The sequence below is a fragment of the Hakea prostrata genome, chromosome 9 (genome assembly GCF_041222555.1).
Source record: "Hakea prostrata isolate BN-2017 chromosome 9, UWA_Hpros_2, whole genome shotgun sequence".
NCBI lineage: Eukaryota > Viridiplantae > Streptophyta > Magnoliopsida > Proteales > Proteaceae > Hakea > Hakea prostrata.
The window spans coordinates 56,618,241-56,639,108 of NC_142608.1; the positions used below are offsets into that span (position 1 = coordinate 56,618,241).

Genomic DNA, 20,868 nt, shown 5'->3' on the forward strand with positions numbered 1-20,868 from the left:
CTCCTCCACATCGTTCAGCCAACTCCAGACAAGTTTCCAAGAATAGTATCCCTCACCTCATGAGGGGCTTGGCAGCACTTGGGTGTACAACACCAAAGATCTGACCAACAATCTGGTGAAAAATCCGGCCAGAACACCAAAACCAGCAAAGACGAGTGAGTTTCTGTCGAGATAGGTTGAGATTGATATATCTTGACTAGTCTCAATTGAGATAAGAGTATATAATAATGAGAGGGCTGAACCAATCTCGGCCAAGACTTTGAAGTTTCTGGGTTTCACAGCATATCTCATCTTGAGGTCTCAAAAAACGAGATCTCGTGATACCTTGAACCATGGGCCTAGCTGTACCATACAACCATAGGGTCTTGGCTCATGTTCACATTACTATAGGTTTTCTCTTCTTTACCCCAGATTTCTTGGAGTGGAAGTGATCCATCATAGGCATATATTGCTGAATATTGTGTTTTTATTTCTTTCTTATGTTGTATTGAGGTTTAGGAAACTTCACCTAAACACAGCCTATTAATAAAGATATTCTGAGGGGGATGGGCAGTGCATGTTGCAACACCTCCCTCCTCTTCCTCTTCTCCATCTATTGATTCTATTCTCTTCTTCGTCTCTTTTTCTCAGATCTGGTTTCACAGTTATGGTTTAGTTACATGACCAAAAATGGTTTAGTTACATGACCAAACCCCCCCCCCCCCCCTATTTTAGCTTGCTCAAGCCTACTTGATCATTGAATATCCTGTTTATGGTTCCTACTGATCTGCTACCAAGCTAGGACTACATCACCTGAATCAAGGAGCCAAGAAGGACCAGAATTATAGGAGAAATTAAAAAAACATAGACTGGGCCAGATGAGAAGTAGAGGTAGGTGATGGTGAAGAAGTGATCCCAAGCTGAAACATCATACCTTGTAGTGCTAAAAAAAAGTTTTACGCCCTCAACGAACATTCACATTTTCTGGGGCTTGAGATTTGCCAATACCTGTGCTAATAAAATGGCTAAGAAATCCTTATTTTGCAGGCTTAGAGCTCTTATTGTTTTTGCAATCTTATTTGAGTTTGTTGTTCTCATTGTCTATCTTCAATTTTTATTGTTCTTCTTTTGAACAATCTTTAGTTACCTAAAAAGAAATTAGTCATGAGAATAGCTCGCTGGTGTTTCTTCACTAAGTCATTATTTTTCTTCATCTGAACATGCAAAGAATTAATAAATCAGACACTTCATAATTTATAGTATTTAGCACCAAATGCCAAATGGGTAACACAAACCAAATTGATATACTTGAAGTTTCAAGTCATCAAAAACAAGATACAAAGACACAAGAAAACAACGAGGTGGAAATAGTTAGATTTTCAAAACTCCAACTGACAAATCACTTTAAAGAAAAGAGAAAAGAAAGGAATGTTAATTATCAGCTTGAAATTAGGAAAATAGATGCTAGCTCAAAATCAAGACAGACCAATGAAATGATTGAGAACACAATCCCACCCCCCCCCCCTTTTCACCTGGCAGCTGCATATATCAAATGGTGCATCCTCTTCCAGAACTTTATCCAAGCGTACCTGAAATCAATCAACACAAAGTGGATGCCACAATTACCAAACTGATCCATCATAGTTACAAATACATAATACTCCAGAGACAAAAAGGTCTTTGCAAGGTCAGACAACCTAAAGGCAATTCTAACCTAATCATTCCAAAGCCATTATGTACAATAACACACTGTATCTAGTATACTAGCATCTGTAAATGTGAAAGAAACTTTGTTGGTTGTCATTTAAATCAAGTCATGCAAACGTACGAACATAGGACATACCAACAACTATAAAAACATATGCACTTCTTAAGGTCCCATTTTAAAGATTCAAAGGGAAAGGCAAACACAAACTAGGGTTCAAATTTTATCCCAAAACTGTATTGTTGCAGTTGCACAATAGTTAAGATGATTCAATTTAAATCAGAAGAGGCAACAGCAAGACATAGTAGAAATTACCTCAAAACAATCTCCACAGATAAGTCGTGCTGGAAATGTAAACTTTTTGCGACGTTGGTGGTGGTCTGCATCACCATTATAGCGTGTGCGACAGTCTTCTATCTAGCCCAGGATAGAATTAAGAAAAGGAGCAGGTTCACTTACAACAGAAACCTCCAACAGCAGAAACAGTAAATTCTGATAAAAATTTGACATCACAAAATAGCATAATATTGAATAGCAACCAATAAGTTTTCCAAGACTCAAAGGAATTTTGCCAGACAAATGAAATAATAACATGCCTTGTACAGAAGTAGGGAGGGGGGAGGAAGACAAAATACTTCTATTTTCTCAGTGAAACTGGCAATAGAAGAATCTTTTTTTTACCTAATCTAGGGTAAAGGTTAATGTGGAAGTCTAAAGAGGAGGTTGGAAGAAAGAAGGAAATTAAAATAACTAAATTCATGGTAAATAGAGTTGTAGGTAAATCCAAAAATTGGAACCCTTTCTGGAACTCCTCTATTTTTTATGAACAGCACAGGCAAATAGACCTCTTCCAGTGAGGAACAGGATGATATTAATTTTACAGAAACCAATAACAGAAAGGATAAATATAGAGGTTCTTTTAAATATTACAATGGAAGTCCTACTGCATCCAGAAAGCACCTGGCCATCATTTCTCAGACTAATACTATTGGGCATTCCTTCCATGTAGTTTATCAACATCTAACAAACATACCTGGCACAAGTTGCCAAGTCTCCTACATTCTCAAACCCTCAAAATCTAAAAGATTTTCAGATTCCACAACCTAATTGTTAAGACACTAATGTGTAGGGGATCATTTCCACCCAACCATGTGAAGGACAGAACTGAAATACAAGGATACATCGCAAGGACTCATTGGGGAGCAGCTACTGGGAATATTCAGAGGGTATGGCTGAGGTGGAAAGAAGTTAGTGGGGATCTGTTAGGAGGAATACTAGGGGAAAGGATGGAATTAGGGTGCTTTTGGCATAAGCTTGCTTGCAGTAAGAGAAGAGCTCTCGGGTTAGTGAACTGGGGTGAGTTCACTGGTTTATTAGCAGTAGCAGTTAGGATAATGAAAGGGTTTTGATGGTTGTAATGAATTTGCCAATTGTTAAGGGAATTCATATGCATTTGAATGTTAATTAGCTGCTTATTCCATTGCTCATTGTTATTATCTCATCTTCCTATTTCTCTTAGCAATTTCAGTAGGCATAAGTGAGCAAAATTGCCTTGGTGAGGAGGAATCAGTGCCTGAATTATCAGGGGTGCTGTAGGGAGGTGTCGGAGTCACAGGGATAATACCAGGCTCTTATCACCAATTACAGAGGATAATTTTTTTCCTTTTTCCCCATAGTACAGTAAAGGAATATCAATAAGCTAAGGAGCTATTTTATTCCTGTAGCGACTCAACTTTGCAAAACACAGATAGTACATGAAAGAAAATGAGTAAAACCAGTTGCTATATCTGCAAACATCCAGGGATAAGTTGACCAAAAAAAATCCAGGAATAAGGAATAACCAAAGAAAAGGAAAAAGTTTAGCATGTTACCGAGCCTTCAGCTATATCAATGCCAACATAATATCCAATCTTTGCCTTGTCCCATTTGATCAAATCACCACCCTGGAAGGAAAATAATAGAGAATGTAAACTTAAAATTTTAAAAGAGAAAAGAACCCCCACAAATACCCTTCTCTAAAGTCAATATATTGAATACAGTAGCAACAAAAACAAGTAAACATTCATGACAATCAAAAGGATGGTAAATATGTGGGGCAATAATACTAAATTGGAAGACCATGACCTTTGATGCCTTCATATACAAGTATAGGCTCTTCACTTGCTAGCGTAAGATTTTAGATTAAACTTCTTAAAGCATGGAATCAAAGATTACGCTTGGATTAAAGCATAGTTGTCAAGGAATATCCTATACCCTGCCTAGGTGTCCAGGCACCTAATTTTTTTATGGTTGGCCATGGTTAAGTTGTTGGTGCCGCCTCATGTTTTGATCCCTCTCCAATGCCTTGGGTCACCAAATACTTTGAAAATTATGTGATAGAGAAGCCAAATCGCTACAACAACAACAAGCCTTTTCCCAACTAAATGGGTTGGCACATGGATTCTTGCCCTTTAATCAATTCTATTTGAGGTCATGTTATATACAATGCTTAAGCTATGCATACCCTTTCTCACCACTTCTCTTAAGGTTATCTTAGGTCTACCCCTAGCTCTCCTAGTTCCTTCAACTTGGATTATATCATTTATCAGTACAAGGGCATTTAAAGGCCTCCATTGAATGTGGCTGTGCCACCTCAAACGACTTTCTCATAGCTTATCAATTATGAGAGCAACTTCCAAACCAACTCTAATATGATCATTCCTAATCTTATCCTTCCTAGTTTTGTCATTCATCCATCTTAACAACCTCATTTCTACTATACTGAGTTTATCTACATGATTCTTTAACAGCCCAACACTCGATGTACATCATAGCTGGTTGAACAGCGGTCCTATAGAATTTTCCTTTAAGGTTTAATGGAATACGTCGATCACACAAGACCCCGGATGTACCTCTCCACTTTATCTACCCTAGTTTGATTCTTTAGGAAACATCATCCTTTATATCACATCTTTTATTTATAATTGAACCAAGGTACCTAAAACAATCACTCTAAGGAATCGCTTTATTGTCAAGTTTCACTACCTCATTGTCTACCTGATTATGACTAAAGTTACAAATTGGATATTCTATTTTCGTTCAACTTAGTTCAAAGCCTCTTGATTCCAAAGCTACACTCCATGATTCTAACTTAGTATTAATCCCTACTTGAGTCTCATCTATCAATACAATGCCATCAGCAAAAAGCATACACCAAGGAACCTCATCTTGAATGTCTTTGGTTAATTCATCTATTATAAGAGCAAGATTTGGGCTTAAAGTTGATCCTTGAGGTAGTTTAATTGTAATTGGAAATTTATAACTTTGTCCCTCCACTGTTCTTACATTTGTCACTGAACCATCATACATATCATTAACTATGTCCACGTATTTAATTGCGACCCTTCTTTTCTTTAGTACTTGTCGAATTAACAATCTAGGAACTCTATCAAAGGCTTTTCTAGGTCAAGAAATACCATATGCATGTCTTTCCTATACTCTCTATGCCTTTCCATAAGTCCCTTAATAAGGTAAATAGCCTCTGTTGTAGATCTTCCCAGCATAAACCCAAATTGGTTCTCCGTAGTTGAGTAGTTGAGGTTAAATGTCTCAAACGGATTTCAATTACTCTCTCCCATAATTATGAGTATGGCTCATTAGTTTAATGCCTCTATAGTTATTACAACTTTGAATATCTCCTTTATTTTTGTAAATTGGAACCACGATGCTTCTCCTTCATTCATCTCGCATTTTTCCTATGCTCATAATCTTATTAAATAACTTAGTCAACCAAGCTAGCCCGTGGGTTCCTAAGCTCTTCCATACTTCTATTGGGATTTTATCACGGCCTTATGTCTTACCTAGTTTAATTCTCCTTAATACTTCTTTTACTTCGGACATCAAACTTCTTTGTATATATGTTTGAAAATTGGTGCTTTGGTAGATGGTGTAATTGCTTGACTCACAAATACTTGAAGTGTGCTCGTTTAGTAGACCAAAGAAATAGATTTTCCATCTCTTCTTAACGTCCGTCCTCATCACAAACTAGTATTTTACTTCTCCACTTTTAATACATATAACATGGCCAAGATCTCTACCCTTCCTATCCCTTATTTTAGTTATCTTATAAATAAAAAGCCCAATCGCTGCATTGGAAAAAAATTGCATAAGATTGAAGGAACCATGTTGTTACCTTCCCGCAAGCAAGATCTAGAACAAAATCTCCCCGGTGAGCATACAGCTGGATAAGAACACTTTTGATCTATTTTAAGAATAATGGAACAAAAGAAAATATAAAATCAGCTCTTTATGGATGAAATCAAATCAAATTATGGGGGGTGGGAAGGACTTCCCCTGTCTAAAGCCTAAACCAAGGCTAAATGTGACACAAGATTGAACCATTCATTGTAAAGCTCAGCTCCGTAAAAGCAAAAAGAGAACCAAAAGAAAAGAGAGTAGTAAGAGGACGTGATTTCACATGAAAAGAGAAAAGCCGAGCATACCCAATTGTTAAGTTTCTTTAAATGGATAATAGGACTTGCTTCTCGTTCCTCTAGAGTTTGGTTTGTCCTTGCACTGTAATGGTCAGCCACCTTTCGTGCAAGATTTTTTGTGCTTTCATCCTCCTCCGAAAAAAACTGGGTGTCACCTAAGAAATAAGATATAATATTATGATGAAAGAAAGAACAATAAACTTGATCTATGAAGATCAAAATCAACAATGAACAGATTAACCAGGGGAAAAACAAAGACCAAACCAACTTCCTCACACCAAATTAAAGCAAGCAAGAAAGAATTTAATCCTGCATTAACTTACCAGGAGTATCAAATCTACGCCTTGATTGAGGTGGACCAAAGGAGGTTGAAGGAGATTCATCATACCCTCGCTTCATCCTTACTAAGTAAACACATGCAAAAGGATCGGATTCTCTTTATTGTTGGCCTACAGTATTTACATAATTAGAACCAGGAAATAAATTATATGATAAATACAAATCAATGTGTTAAAATTCATGAGGCAAGATGAAACTAGCTAGAAGGTTGCCAGATCATTCAACCTTACAGGATAAAACTTCTCATTCAGTCCTAAGGCTTATTCAAAGAGGAGACAAATTTTCTTTCAGTACCAAATAAGAGATTGTGGCCCCTTATGTGAATAAGAAATAAGACTCTTTTATTACAAATATGATTCTTAACACAATTTTTGCCCTTCTTCAAATTGGTTAGGAATTTAGACCACTGATGCATTTAGGGGCTTCCCCCCACCCAAAACAACAAACAAATTCAGGCACTAAAGATCATCAAGCCCCAAAAGAGGATGGTTAAATGTTCGGGTATAAATTTTGATTGATTGCTAGGCTAGCAAAATGATCATTGATACTATTCATGCATGTGTTAAAACTCAACTCCTCTTTGCATCCTCACTTTCCGTCTTACTTCTTGTTCCCCATTCTTCTCCACCACCCTCAGGGCAGTCTGCGTTTGCAGCTAAAGGAATCATTTAATCAAAGGACAATCCAGCTACTGTTGTTTCCACCTCCTGATCTGCAGCTTTGGCAAGAGCTTCACTGTCATAATTTTGTTTTCTTTTTACAGATTTGTGCATTCATGGCCTAAACATATGAATTGCTCCTTAATCCTTGTGGTTGAAAAAGAAAGAAAGAAAGAAAGAAAAAAAGAAAGAAAAAAAAAAAAAAAAAAAAAAAAAAAGGAAAACAAAAGGATATAAATCTCTCTAACCAACCAAATATTAATGGGCTTCTAGAACACAATGGATTAGGACTTAGAAATCCAAGAAGAATACGAGTCATGGGAATAAAGAAAACCCGGGCAACAAGAACAGCCACGGATCAAGGCATTGAAACAGCCTCCAAGCAAAAAACTGTTGGGGTAAGACCATGTAGGAAAATTGCAAACCCCCACCCCCCCCCCCTCAAAAAAAAAAGAAGGCTGCTTGTGAGGAAGCCTTTGCCACCAGGTTTGCCCTTTTTTGTCAGCTTGGCAAGAACTTTGGTCAAGAGGTCTTCTCAATGGGGAGCATGTTTATATTCAATTCAGCAATCCATACCAGATTAAGCCTGTAGAAACTGAAAAACTTAGCAGAGTAGTATATTGCAGTGTGTATGGACTTACATTTCTGACTTGGAATTTGAAAGTTAAAGAAAAAAAGGTAGAAGAACCATTTAGGAGTCCTACACTGAAGGCCTGGAATCCACAAGATGTCACCAGCAGCTACTGAATCCACAGTAGACCCCACTTAGAATCCACAGAAGTCCATTTGTAGAACCCATGTGGCAACTTCTTCTCTTTTCTTGAAGATCGGTGGATCAGGATATAGCTCTTTGCACTTATTTATGGAATTGAGTAACTCCTCTCTACTCTATTTAGAGAAGGAAAGTTGAACTTTGGCAAAACTTAAAAGAGACAACCATAAGAATATAGACCCAATTTAGCTCGAACTAGGATAAGTATCCTGTATCCAAACTGGAACAAACTATTCCTGTATATACTTGGAATGCTGGAACTGCTGGCAGCTTCTGAACAAATCTGGACCCCAAGCAGTGTGAAGCCCCATTATCTGCTTGGGCTCCATTATTGGCAGCAAGCTCTTCTTCATTCATTGGTAATTAGCTAGTACTTCACTGCTGCATTGACACAGCATAAGTTTACGCTTTCAGTATACTACAATAATAATAATAGAAGGGACGAAGAGAAAAGAAGGAGACGAAAGAGAAGGACTGTGAGTTTGCACTTTGCAAGAAGAAAAATACTCAAGAGAGCATAGATCAATGCTTTTCCCCTACATTCACTCACATTAGCTAAAGTAATTTAGGGAAAATTTCAGGGAAAGCACAAGATAATTGGCGGACTGCATAGACACCCCAAAACTATGCCAATTGACAGTTGCCCCCTTTTTTCCTTTAAAATCGTTAGTTGGTTAGAACATGATGAATATACCATTACTTGTATTGTTCTATTTCTTATCTTATAATATAAGTTGAACAATAGAGGAATAAGGAAAGACTAATGGAGGAAGAAAGCAAATGAAATTTAGGATTCTGTCTTACCAAAGGCAACTCTGTATAGTCACAAGAGATTAAGGATTCTGTCTTACCAAAGGCAACCCTGAAGTTTTCCAAGTAATTCATAAAAGGAGTGATGCAAATCAAATTCTAGGATTCTGAGATTTTGATATCAAACCCTAAAATTGGGTTATTCCAGGATCCTCTCTCTGTGACCAGCAATGTTATGGATTCAATTGGAGGAATTAGGGTTCAATTGCCCAAACAATACCCAAGATGGGATGGGATTGTGGCAAAGTTAGGGTTTTGGGATGGAATTGGGGAAAACGAGTGCTCAACAATATCCTGTATGGCTTAGGTAAAAGGGGGCTTTAGGGTCTTGCAGCAAGGGGAAGGGAGCTTGGAGGCAGGCTTCCAGCTGGCTTTGGGATGAGCTGTCCTAAGGTTGTTGAATGAATCTTCATCCTGTATTCTCTCTTTCTTGCTTTCTTGATCTGATGTGAACACAAGGAGGCCAAAAGGGCTTAGGTCCTCCCTGGCCTATGTGCACCCCTATGGGAGTATTTTTGTCTTTCCAGAGTTGTTTCCTTTATTTTGATGTTCGTTTCAGATAAGGAGTGGTTGTTTGTTTTAGTTTTGGACTCTGATCCATATTAAGAGTCCTAGTTAGAGTCTTCTGTTTAAGTTCTTATCTGGATAAGATTAGCAGATAAGGTTCCTAACTAGATAAGGAACCTAAGTTGAGGTCAATTAGGACTAGAGTTTGATTATGTTTCTAAGTTGTAAAAAGGCTAAAAATTCCTCCTACAGAAATCTTCAGTTTTCAAATGAATAAAGAATACTGAGAGTTTACAGCCAAGGAGGTGGCAGGGTTCCTTTGAGGGGGACCCTGCGGTTGTCTAGGATCATTGCTTTCTGTCTTTGAAAGTTAAGCTCAAGAATTCAGCGTTCAAGCATAGACTCCGGCAAGGGAATTCAACTTCAGATTTCAGATTTTCAGATCACACAAATCCAGTAAGTCCAGACCCTCTTTCCCCATCGCAACCCCACCCTTCTTCTTCTCCTTTTCTGCGCTACCGTGGAACTTGAATCCCAACCCATTGCAGCCTCTCTAGATCTCTTTCCCTCACCTGTCTACACCTAGAATAGCTTCCCCCACCCCCTGAGATTCTTCTAGAATCAAAACCCCACCTCCTCAGCCCCACGATGCCCCTTAAACCCCTCCCACTTTCTCGGTGCTCTGTTCTTGGCGAAAAAGCATAAAAAGGAAACTGCAGAAAAAAAGAAAAGAAAAAAGAGAGAAAAATGAAAAAGAAAGATCGAGTAGGAGAAAGAAAATTAATATGAGCCAGAAGAAAAAGAAAGAAAAGAGAGATTCTTGGAGAGGTTTCCTATCCTTCCCATCAGAATTTCAGACCCTTCCTCCATATCCCTGGATCCTTTACACCCCAGTTTAACCCCTTTGGAAGCTCTCATGGCTTACCAAGATTACCCAACCCAAAACCAAGAAATTCTGCAATCTCATGGATCCCTTCCTCCTTGGTTTACATCATGATGTTTCTTGGGAATCTTGAAGGGTTCTTGATTTATTTTCTTCTTTTCTTTCTTTTCTCGTAATTCTGCACTTGCGTTTCCTAGGCTGCTGCAGGCCAAAGAAGTGGAAAAGAAGAAAGAAGGGGAAGGGGCTGTTCTTGTTGTTTGGGGTTTGGGGAAGGTTCAAGATGAACTAGGGTTAAAGGGGAAGGGTTTCTAAAGGTGCCACAGGGGAGGGGAGGGGTCTTCTAGGTGTCACGGGGTTTGGGAAGGGGGCTGGGATGTCTGCGATAGAAGGGGAGGGGGGGGGGGGCTGCTATGAGCTAAGGAAGAGGGAAGGAGGCTGGAGCGGGGAGGGGAGGGGCTGTACTTGGTTAATGGTGTGAGGCTACCATGGATGTGGATTGCTACTAGAATTGAAGAAGAAAACTTCCTAAATCTGCCATGGCCCTTCTAAGACACAACCTTGTTTGCCTCCAAACCAGAATTTTATTAATCAATTTCAACTTCAAGGTTACATGGCTGGAAGCATATAACAACATTCCATTGCAACTTGCGAAATTTCCACCGAAATTTTCCATTTTGGGAACCTCGAAACGAAAAACTAGGGGACCCAAAAAAATCCCAAGTTTCAATTGAAACTTGTCGAAACCTTGAAACCTGGTTTAACCCAGCTGGTTCATGAGAAAAAAAATTCCCAAATTTCGTGGGAAACATGGGAAATTTCGTGGAAACTTACGAAATTTCATGGAAACCTGTGACTTTTTCCTGCAAGTTTTGTAGCTTTCCCAAATTTTCAATTTTTTTGTTTCTTTCATGTTTCCTCAAATACCACGACAAATATCCCCTCCATCAGGACTTCCCTATCCCAATTGTGTATTCCCTCAGACTGGTTATCTTAGGCATTTTGATGACCAAACTTATAAAGTTACAATTGTCGATTACCTTGACAACCATAGGTCCATAGGCATAAAATGTCATGAGATGTCTATATTCGTTGGTTGGAGGAGAGGATGTCACCGGCATAGTACTACTCAGCTCACAGATGGATCCACTCTTGGCACTTCTCTTGGCACTAAGTTGTACTTTCCTTTTATTATTAGTTACTTTGTATTTGATGTTTTGAAGTTAGAAATTATATATTGAATATTATGTACTTAAGTAGTTAAGTTTATAGTGTACTTCTCAGACAACTCTACATTGATGTTATGTACATTGAATGACATATCTACATTGACGTTTTTAGCAAATACAGTCAATGTATTATTTATACTCTAATTAGCTTAAATGCAGAGTCCCAACCTAAAATACTGTCGAAACTTGCACCAAAAAATCCCAAGTTTCCTCGAAATTTTCCAGTTTCCCATTTTCACCTAGTCAAAACCTGAGTTTCCCTCAAATTTTTTTCTATGGCTGGAAGGTTTTATTTATAGCCTCAAATAAATAAATAGAAAAGGATTATAAATTGGAAAACCAATTAAAACTTTAACTGGCAACTACTCTTGACTAAGACTTTGACTCATATAGGAAAACTCAATAACAAACTCTAGAGGACTCTATGCCAAATTCTAAAAATAGATATGAAGTACTCAAAATAAGAAGAATTAAATGGACTCAAATTGTAGGATCTCAACATAACTAACAAACTCACCTAGACAAGGACTCTTAAATAACTTGCAAAATAATAATCAGAAAAATAAAATAAAAATATGTCTAAGATCCAAACAACACCCTAAACTCAATAGGACCCATACCTAATTGTCACAAACTTTAGCAAAATTACCAAAATACGACTGGATCAAACTTGGGTCCGAAAGTTTGGGAAATCAACTCTAGGCCTGTGGAACTCATAGAAATTATTTACATCAACGAGGATAAAGAAGTGCAATATTTAGTCAAACACTCCCCACAGATTTAAAGATGAAATAGAGACATCCTTCAGGAGTGTTATGTGACAAATGCTTGTCTACTAAGCTTAAAGGGAAACTCTAGAGCACTATAACGACCATTCATGACATATGGAACAGAATGTTGGGCCACTAAGCAAAGTAATATGAATAAGATGAGTGTAGTGGGAGATGAAGATGTTAAGGAGGAGGTGCAGCAAGATTGGAAGAGATACAGTGAGAAATGACACTAGAACTGGCCTAAGAGTCGCACCAATCCAAGACAAGCTCCGTATGAGCTGCATAACGTGGAATGGTGTTTAATAGAGACCCATAGAGGCACCAACAAGAAAGACTGATCAGATTCAGTTTAATGGAGCTAAACAAGGTAGGGGAAGGTCTACAATAACCATTGTAGAAGTGGTGAAAAGGAGATGCATACAACAGGGCTCAAGCCTAATATAACTGTAGATAGAGTTGCATGGAGGACAAGGACCCCATGTGATAGACTCCCTTTAGGGAATGTTACCAAGATGCTGCTGGGACTATTGCTTTGTTTTGTTTCCTTTTCCTATTTTCATTTTTTACTTCCTCCTACTTCTCTTCTTGCTATTATTGCAAGGGGGGCATCCTTCCAGCTGACCCATTCAGTCGGAATGCAGTTACGGTTGCTGTTTTGCTGTTTCTGACAGTGTCATGAAGACCTTTGTTAATGATTGATGTATCAGAAGAAAGAAGGGGGAAAGAAGGGGGAAAGAAGAAAGAAGAAAGAAAAAAAACGCAATGGAAGATGTTGGTCATGTACATGAGGCTAATTCATCATGTGATCATCCAAGGGCTTATGTTCACATGGTGGTATGTTAAGTTAAAACTCAGTCCTATCTGAGACTAACTAGACAAAAGAGAGGTGGTAAAAGGGAAGTCGTAACAAGAAGTTGCACAAGGCAGTATCAAATCATATGAGAACTAGCTTTTGGTTAGACTATCATAACAAGTTACACTCTGAACTGGGCCAACAGTCTCCGCTCTCCCGTTCTCTACTTTCCATTTTCAACTAACGCCTCCAAGCGAATTATTGATATCAACTGTTGTTAGTTTCAAATTTATTTGGAAACTCTGGTTCCTGCCCCCTGAAATGGTTGGTTTTGGGATTTCTGCATTTTTACAGCAAAAGCATGTTATGGGAAGGGGACGGATGCCAATTTACAGTTACCCTCTGTTTAGATGAAAGATTAATCTTTGAGTCTGTTATATACATTGTGAATGCTTGGAGTTTGAAATTCGACTGGTAAACTACGAGGGGGGGCCTCCCTCAATGCCCTTCAGCTTTCTGCTTGACCCACCTCCTAATGTAAAAACGGTGAAAAGCTCTACATGTCAGAATGAAGAGAGCACCGGAAGGAGAATCGTATTAAAATTAAAGTGTATTAATTAAATTACGGGAAGGAAGACAAGGAAATGGTGACCTTCTTCATCGAAACCAAAGCTATCCCTCCTCTGTGTAACAACACTCATAAAACAAGAGAACCAGTTCTTACTCCTACCGAACATCGATAGTATAATAGCAATTCTGCATTTCATCTTAACGATTAGGAATTAAGAAGTCGGAATAAAAGAGAAGAAAGAGCACTACCACAGTATCAAACAAAAAGCACAGCGAAACGAATAGTTTTAGACCAAGAAATGATCATTTAATCCAGATTTTACAGGTATCAACCAACCTGGACTTCAGGAACGGTAAGAGTAAGCGAACTTGCTCCAGCGATTGCAATTAATAGAGATGGCAACAGGCACAGCGAAAGTATGTAGCAGTGGAGATTGGCTACTGTTCGATTCTAGGTTTTCAGAAGAAGGCAAACTAGAAGGACGAAGAGTTCGCCTTTTTTATACGTATAATAATTGACCGTAGTATACCTGTACTATAGTATTCCAGGCGTTCAATAGAATGAAAAAACACCCCAAAAAGGGAATTACTCATGTTGCCTCCTATACTATACCTTTATTACTAATAAAATTTTATTTTTCATGAAATTACTATTGCCCCTAACTTCTAAGCAGAAATTGGACATGTAATGTCGGTTTTGCCCTTAATTAAAGGTAAGAAGTCAAAAGATAATACTACCCTTATTTATAAAAACTATAATGGATACCAATTTTACTCTTATCTCTAAACTTCACCCATTTTTTTTTGGTAAATGAGACTTTTTATTAAAGGGAAAAACCACGATTACAACCTAGAGATAGCATGTCAAATAACAGAAGTTGCCGAATTTGAGTAGGGAGGGTGTGAACATATAAGAAAGCTTCCTGCTTTAAAGCGCCTTCCTTTGCCAAAGAGTTTGCTACAAAATTTGCTTCCCTCAATATGTGTGCAAACGAAATTTATTCAAACTGGCCTGCCATGTTGGAGATGTCCGAGATGATTGGAAAGATCTTCCACGGGCCTCTGTTGGGTGCTTCTGAAGAATGGTGATTAGAACTTGATTATCACTTTCCAGAGCTATTTTGGTCAAATTAAACTCTTTCGCCCAATAGATAGCCTGCCTTAAAGCAAAAGAGCCTCCAGAGTTAAAATGTCTTGAGAAGCAAAACCATGCCCAAAACCAAATATCATCTTTCCCTGATGATTCCTTGAAATCCCTCCATATCCCGCCAGCTACTCTTCCTTAAAGAAAGAACCAGCAACATTTATTTTTATGATATTGGAGGGAGGAAGTTCCCATTTAATGCAACCATGAGAGGATATTGGCACTGGCTTCATATCACTAGATAAGCAATAGAACTGCATACCCTTCCATACCTGGAAGCTGACTCGTGAAGGCTGAGTGGAGGAGTGAGTTGCTATATTTGTCGTGTATGCTTTCCAAATAAGCCAAATGGCAAGTAAAGTGTTGAGACTCCTTGATTTGTTGACGCTGTTTTGTGCCACATTGATACATTGTTAGACAGTAGAAGTAATCGAAATTGCATGGATCAAGTCAACTAACCCCAAATCATTCTATACTTGATTGGCATACTGGCAATGGATGAAAATATGATCTAGTGATGTCTCCTGCATCCCGCAGAATAAACAGTCAAGAGGCACATAACAACCACGATTTACCAGTAAGTCAGTTGTTGGGAGCTTTTAATGTAGGAGTTTCCAAAGAAAGTGTAAAGCCCGTGGAGGAAGAGCAAGTTTTCACAAAAGATGCCATGGCGATCTGGTGTTCAATTGATTATCCTATATATTTAATTGCGACCAAACTAATCTGTAAGCTGATCTAACTAAGAAATTTCCCACAATTGTCCCTGACCAAATTAAGCAATCTTCCAAAGCCAAACGAGGAATCAGTATTGAAAGAATTTTCTCCACTACTTGTCGTGGCCACCATTGATTTAAGAGCTCTCTGTTCCAAGAATAAGTTCCAGAATTGATTAGTTGGGTGAATTTAGAAGGACCCTTTAGGGCAAAGGGAAAACAACCCACATCCAGAGGAGTATTTGGGATCCACTTAGACAACCAAGGATTGATTGTATTGCTCGATCCTACTTGCATGACTATACCTTGTTTCACCAGATCCTGCCCCCATCAAGATAGATTTCCACCCCCATAAATCAGTGGCTTGCGGTTGAACTTCGAGAAATGTGTTGTGTTTGCAGTATTAATGCGGAGTAATCTTTCCCCACATAGTGTTAGGAGACTGAATTAGATTCCATGCCTTCCAAGACAGAAGCGCTAGGTTAAAAGCTTGAAGGTTTTGAACATTAAGTCCTCCTTCCAATTTTTGTTTACAAATGGTGTGCCAATCCACAGTGTGAATGTGTTGTCTCTCTCCATTTGACCAAAAGAAAGACCTCATAGATTTCTCCATTTCCATGATTGTGGCCATCGGTAGCTTAAAGCAAGACATAAAATGTGAAGGAATAGCTACCAAAGTAGCTTTAATAAGAACTGTCTTACCAGGGGCAGAGAGGACTTTTGATTTTCATCCTTGCAATCTGCGGGTTACTCGTTCTATCAACGTATTATAGTGTTTCTTCTTCAATTTGCCTGCAAATAGTGGAATACCCAAGTATATGTCCATTGCCGAAGTTGGAGTGATATTGAAGAGAGTGGCTAAAGTCCGCTTCATACTTGTTGAGGTACTTGTACTGTAACGCTCCCTTATTTTTTCTACATTCAGTTCTTGACCCGAATGAGTACAATATTCCTGAATGATTCTGTTAAAATCATGGTAAAAAATTTGAGGGAAACTCAAGTTTCAACCAGGTGAAAATGGGAAACTTAGGTGGAAACTTGGGAAATTTAGAGGAAACCGATGACTTTTCCGTACAAGTTTCGACATCAAGTTTCAACAGGTTTTAGAGAGTATTTTGAGGTGGGATCCTATATTTAAGCTAATTAGAGTATAAATAATGCATTTGTTGTATTTTTGCTAAAAAAAATCAATGTAGATATGTCATTCAATGTACATAACATCAATGTAGAGTTGTCCAAAAAGTACCTTATAAACTTAACTACTTAAGCACATAACATTCAATATATAATTTCTAACTTCAAAATAGTTGACAATAAAAGGAAAATACAACTTAGTGTTAAGAGGAGTGCCAAGAGTGGATTCATCCTATGAGCTGAGTAGTACCATGCCTGTAACGTCCTCTCCTCCAACCAACGAACATAGACATCCCATGATATTTTATGCCTATGGTTGTCAAGTTAATCGACAACTGTAACTTTATGAGTCTGGTCATCAATATGCTTAAGATAACCAACCTGAGGGAATACGCACTTTGGATAGGGAAGTCCTGATGGAGGGGGTATTTGTCGTGGGTATTTAGGGGAAACATGAAATAAACAAAAAAAATTGAAAATTTGGGAAAGCTACAAAATTTACAAGAAAAAGTCCCAAGTTTCCACAAAACTTCCCAGGTTTCCACGAAATTTCCCAAGTTTCCCACGAAATTTGGGAATTTTTTTCCTCATGAACCAGCTGGTCCAACTGGGTTGAACCAAGTTTCGACAGGTTTCGAGGTTACGACAAGTTTCAACGAAATTTCGACAGTTTCGATTGAAACTGAGGATTTTTTTTCGATCCTCATGAGTTTCGTTTCGCATTTTCCAAAATGGGAAATTTCTGTGGAAATTTCGCAAGTTTCGATGGAATTTTGTTCTATGGTTAAAATTATGAGCCTCAGATTCTTTGGCTTGACCAAACAAGATTAAATCATCAGCAAAAGCCAGATGTGATATTCGTTCACCTCCCTGAGCTGAAGAAATGCCTTTAAGTTTCCTCTGAGAGACTGCTATTTCCAAATGTGAAGTTAATAGCTCAGCACAAAGGATGAATAGGTACAAAGATAACGGGTCCCCTTGTTTAAGCCCCCGAGAAGGACAAAAACTGCCAGAGATAAAACCATTCACCAGAAGAGAGTATTTCACAGATTGCACATAGAACATTATCCACTCGATCCATTGACTTGGAAAGCCATAGGTGATAAGAGCTTGTTTAAGGAAACTCCATTCAATCCTGTCATATGCTTTATTGTTGAAAACATGGACTGAGGTTTCCTAATTAGAATAGGATTATGTTTCCTCGTAAATCTAGAGTTTAATTTCTATATTTCATTTTCCTACTTAATATAGGACTTAACTAGGTTGTAACTATAAATACCTATTGAGGTCTTGTGAATAAAATACTTTTAGAGGAGCAATTCCTCACATTACAACATGGTATCAGAGCAGGGTTTTGTTTTCTTCTTACAGAGGTGCTGTAGAATTTTTTTTTGAAGTCAATATTCACATTTTTGTTTTCTTTTCGGGTATCCTGGAAATGTATATTGGGTGATTAAGTACATGTCTAGAAAAATTTTGTCTAAAGAGTCTGGTATTTAAGCGAACCGGTTGTGTCCCTCCAATCTTTTCTGGAAACTTTCCTGATGTACTTTAATTCAACAATATACCAATTGGAGGTAACCTGAGAAGATCTTTTCACGTGAATTAGTGGGAGTAATTTTGAAAATATTTCAGGGACTTTTTCATAAATATTTCACTTGCGCTGCATGAAACAGTTATATTCAGCAGCAGAGACGTGGTGGATGGACTTGAAGAAAGGTCAATGTTACTTAGGAAAATGAAGAACTATATGCTTAAGGGGTGTCCAGAAGCAGATGCCTGCTAGAGTGAAATGAGCTTGGTGCAACATAGGTCTCCTGTGATCCCAGATGATTTCCATTGCCCAATATCTCTTGAATTGATGAAGGACCCAGTAATCATCTCCACTGTACAAACTTATGAATGGTCCTCAATTCAGAAATGGCTGGATGCTGGCCACAAGACTTGTCCGAAGACGCAGCATACACTCGTGCACACAACCCTGACACCCAACTATGTCTTGAAGGGTCTGATTGCACAGTGGTGTGAAATCAATGGTGTTGAGCTACCTAAGATGCAAGGTAGCTATAGAAATAAGACGTCAGGCAACTGTGTTTCAGCATGTGATAGAGCAGCTATTGATGCCTTAGTACGAAAACTGACAATTGGTAATTTAGAATAACAGAGGGCAGCTACTAGTGAGTTTCGATTGTTGGCAAAAAGAAATGCAGCTAACAGAGTATGTATTGCAGAGGCAGGAGCTATTCCCCTTCTTTTAGATTTACTATCATCTGAAGATCCTAGGACACAGGAGCATGCAGTTACAGCGCTTCTCAATCTTTCCATAAATGAGGCTAACAAGGGAAGCATTGTAAATGCAAGAGCAATTGCTGATATAGTGGATGTGCTCAAAAATGGAAGCATGGAAGCAAGGGAAAATGCAGCTGCCACCCTTTTTAGTCTTTCTGTGATAGATGAGAACAAGGTTGCAATTGGTGGTGCAGGGGCTATTCCAGCACTCATTGACCTTCTCTGCGAAGGAACCCCAAGAGGCAAAAGGGAAGAAGGATGATGCCACTACAATTTTTAATCTTTCAATACACCCGCGCAATAAGTTGAAGACAATGAAGGCAGGGATTGTCACACCACTGATGAGACTGCTGACAGATGCTGCTGGTGGGATGGTGGATGAGGCACTTGCTATACTAGCCATCCTTGCTAGTCATCAGGAAGGAAGAGTGGCAATTGGTCAAGTAGAACCTATCCCAGTTTTAGTACAGGTGATGCGGATTGGATCACCACACAACCGAGAGAATGTTGTCGCTCTTTTGTGGTCTCTATGTACTGGTGATGTGCAGCATCTGAAGGCTGCAACGGAGCATGGAGCAAAAGAGGCTCTTAAGGAACTGGCAGAGAATGGCACTGACAGGCCCAGAGAAAAAGCTGGAAATCTTCTAAAGCTCCTCCATCACACAATTGATATGGTTGATGAACCATGAAAATTCAAATTCCATGACACTTCAACAACAAAAATATTTTTCCAAGACAGATTTATGGGAGTTGATAGATCAGACATCAAATGCTATAATAGTTTACATATGAAAGTACATATAGAAGATGTACAATATATGGTTATACTGATTGTAAGTTACAAAGGGAGCGTGATTCCAGAGAACATCATCAACGGTTTTCTTCAAGGTGGTTTGCAGAATTCAAGCCAAGGTGGAGATTGTTGGGTTTTGGGTGTCTTATATTATGTGGTCAATGTAATTATAGTTTTGGTTGTATTTGTAATTGAAACAAGGTTTGGGTCAATTATTAGTACTGGAGTAAAATTGTAATTACATTGGGATTAGGGTTTTTAGGTTTCCCTATAAATAGTCTTTGTGGGATAACCTATAGGCATTAATCCCTATAGGGGATTGGGGAACCCATCTTGAGAATAAGGATTGGGGACAAGCAAAGGGTAGCACTTTGTTGGTGTGAGAGTGGTGTGTGATTTCCTGGAAATAGTGAAACTTCTTTTCACTCTGGTGGACTTAGGCAGGGTTTTGCCGAACCATGTTAAATTCCCCTTGTGTGCTTTGCTTGTGTTTTTCTCTGTTCGTGGTTGTGCATCTGTTATCCCTAACAAGTGGTATCAGAGTGAGGTTCGATGGATCGTCGCCAGAGGTGTGCAAAGATCCAGAAAGGAAAGGATAGGTGCCAGGAGAACGGAGAAGGCATTGATGGATTTATCGAAGGTACGATTCTAGATCGTGAAGTTTTTTTTATCTCTTTTTTCTTGTAGTTTGATCGGTTAAAAAAAAAAAGTTTTGAGTGATCCGATTTTGGATCATTAGGAATGGTGTTTGTTCGTGAGTCTTTTGAAGTTTTTTTAACATGGTGTTTGTCTATGGGTCTTTACAGTCTCACCTAAGGTTTTTGGATGTGTTGCCTTTGTCTGGAACCACCATGTTCATGAAAAGTTAAATCCTCGTGGGTTAAAGTGCATTTTCTTGGGTTATCCTCCTACACAGAAGGGGTATAAGTGTTATCATCCTAGTTCTCGTCGTTTTTTCGTCTCTATGGATGTTGTGTTCTAGGAACAAATTCCTTTTTTCCCCCTACACCTCTTTAGGGGGAGAGTTTTAATGAAGAGGTTCCAGTGTTGATTCCTTCTTTCGATATTTCTCTTGAGATTCCTGCAAATGATCCTTCTTTGGAAGATGGAATGACCGGATAGGAACAACTGGTGGATGATATACAGGGGGAGACTAGACCTCTGAAAACCTATCAAAAATAGCAACAAGTGACCCCTTCTGAACCAAGCCAGTCAAAAGCTTTGGTTCCTGGCCCTGAACAATCCGTTCCTCCAGGTGAGTCTGTCTTTGACCCTTCTTCTAATCCTACTTTAAACTTACCAATTGC

General features: G+C 38.6%; 1 protein-coding gene and 1 pseudogene across 1 annotated transcript in view; one reads left to right on the forward strand and one right to left on the reverse strand.

The window, feature by feature from the left end:
* Window positions 1-13,981, reverse strand: part of LOC149005652 (mRNA cap guanine-N(7) methyltransferase 1-like) — a 26,106-nt gene extending 12,125 nt beyond the window's left edge. The window contains exons 1-7 of the mRNA XM_089167849.1: window positions 13,826-13,981; window positions 6,480-6,605; window positions 6,166-6,311; window positions 5,856-5,924; window positions 3,556-3,627; window positions 2,000-2,101; window positions 1,512-1,568 (exon numbers count right to left, since the gene is read on the reverse strand). Coding sequence (XP_089023975.1) covers window positions 1,512-1,568; window positions 2,000-2,101; window positions 3,556-3,627; window positions 5,856-5,924; window positions 6,166-6,311; window positions 6,480-6,555 — 522 coding nt within the window. The 5' untranslated portion in view covers window positions 6,556-6,605; window positions 13,826-13,981. The remainder of the gene's footprint in view (window positions 1-1,511; window positions 1,569-1,999; window positions 2,102-3,555; window positions 3,628-5,855; window positions 5,925-6,165; window positions 6,312-6,479; window positions 6,606-13,825) is intronic.
* On the forward strand, window positions 12,281-19,457 carry LOC149005653 (U-box domain-containing protein 14 pseudogene; annotated as a pseudogene).
* Window positions 19,458-20,868: the final 1,411 nt, after the last annotated feature.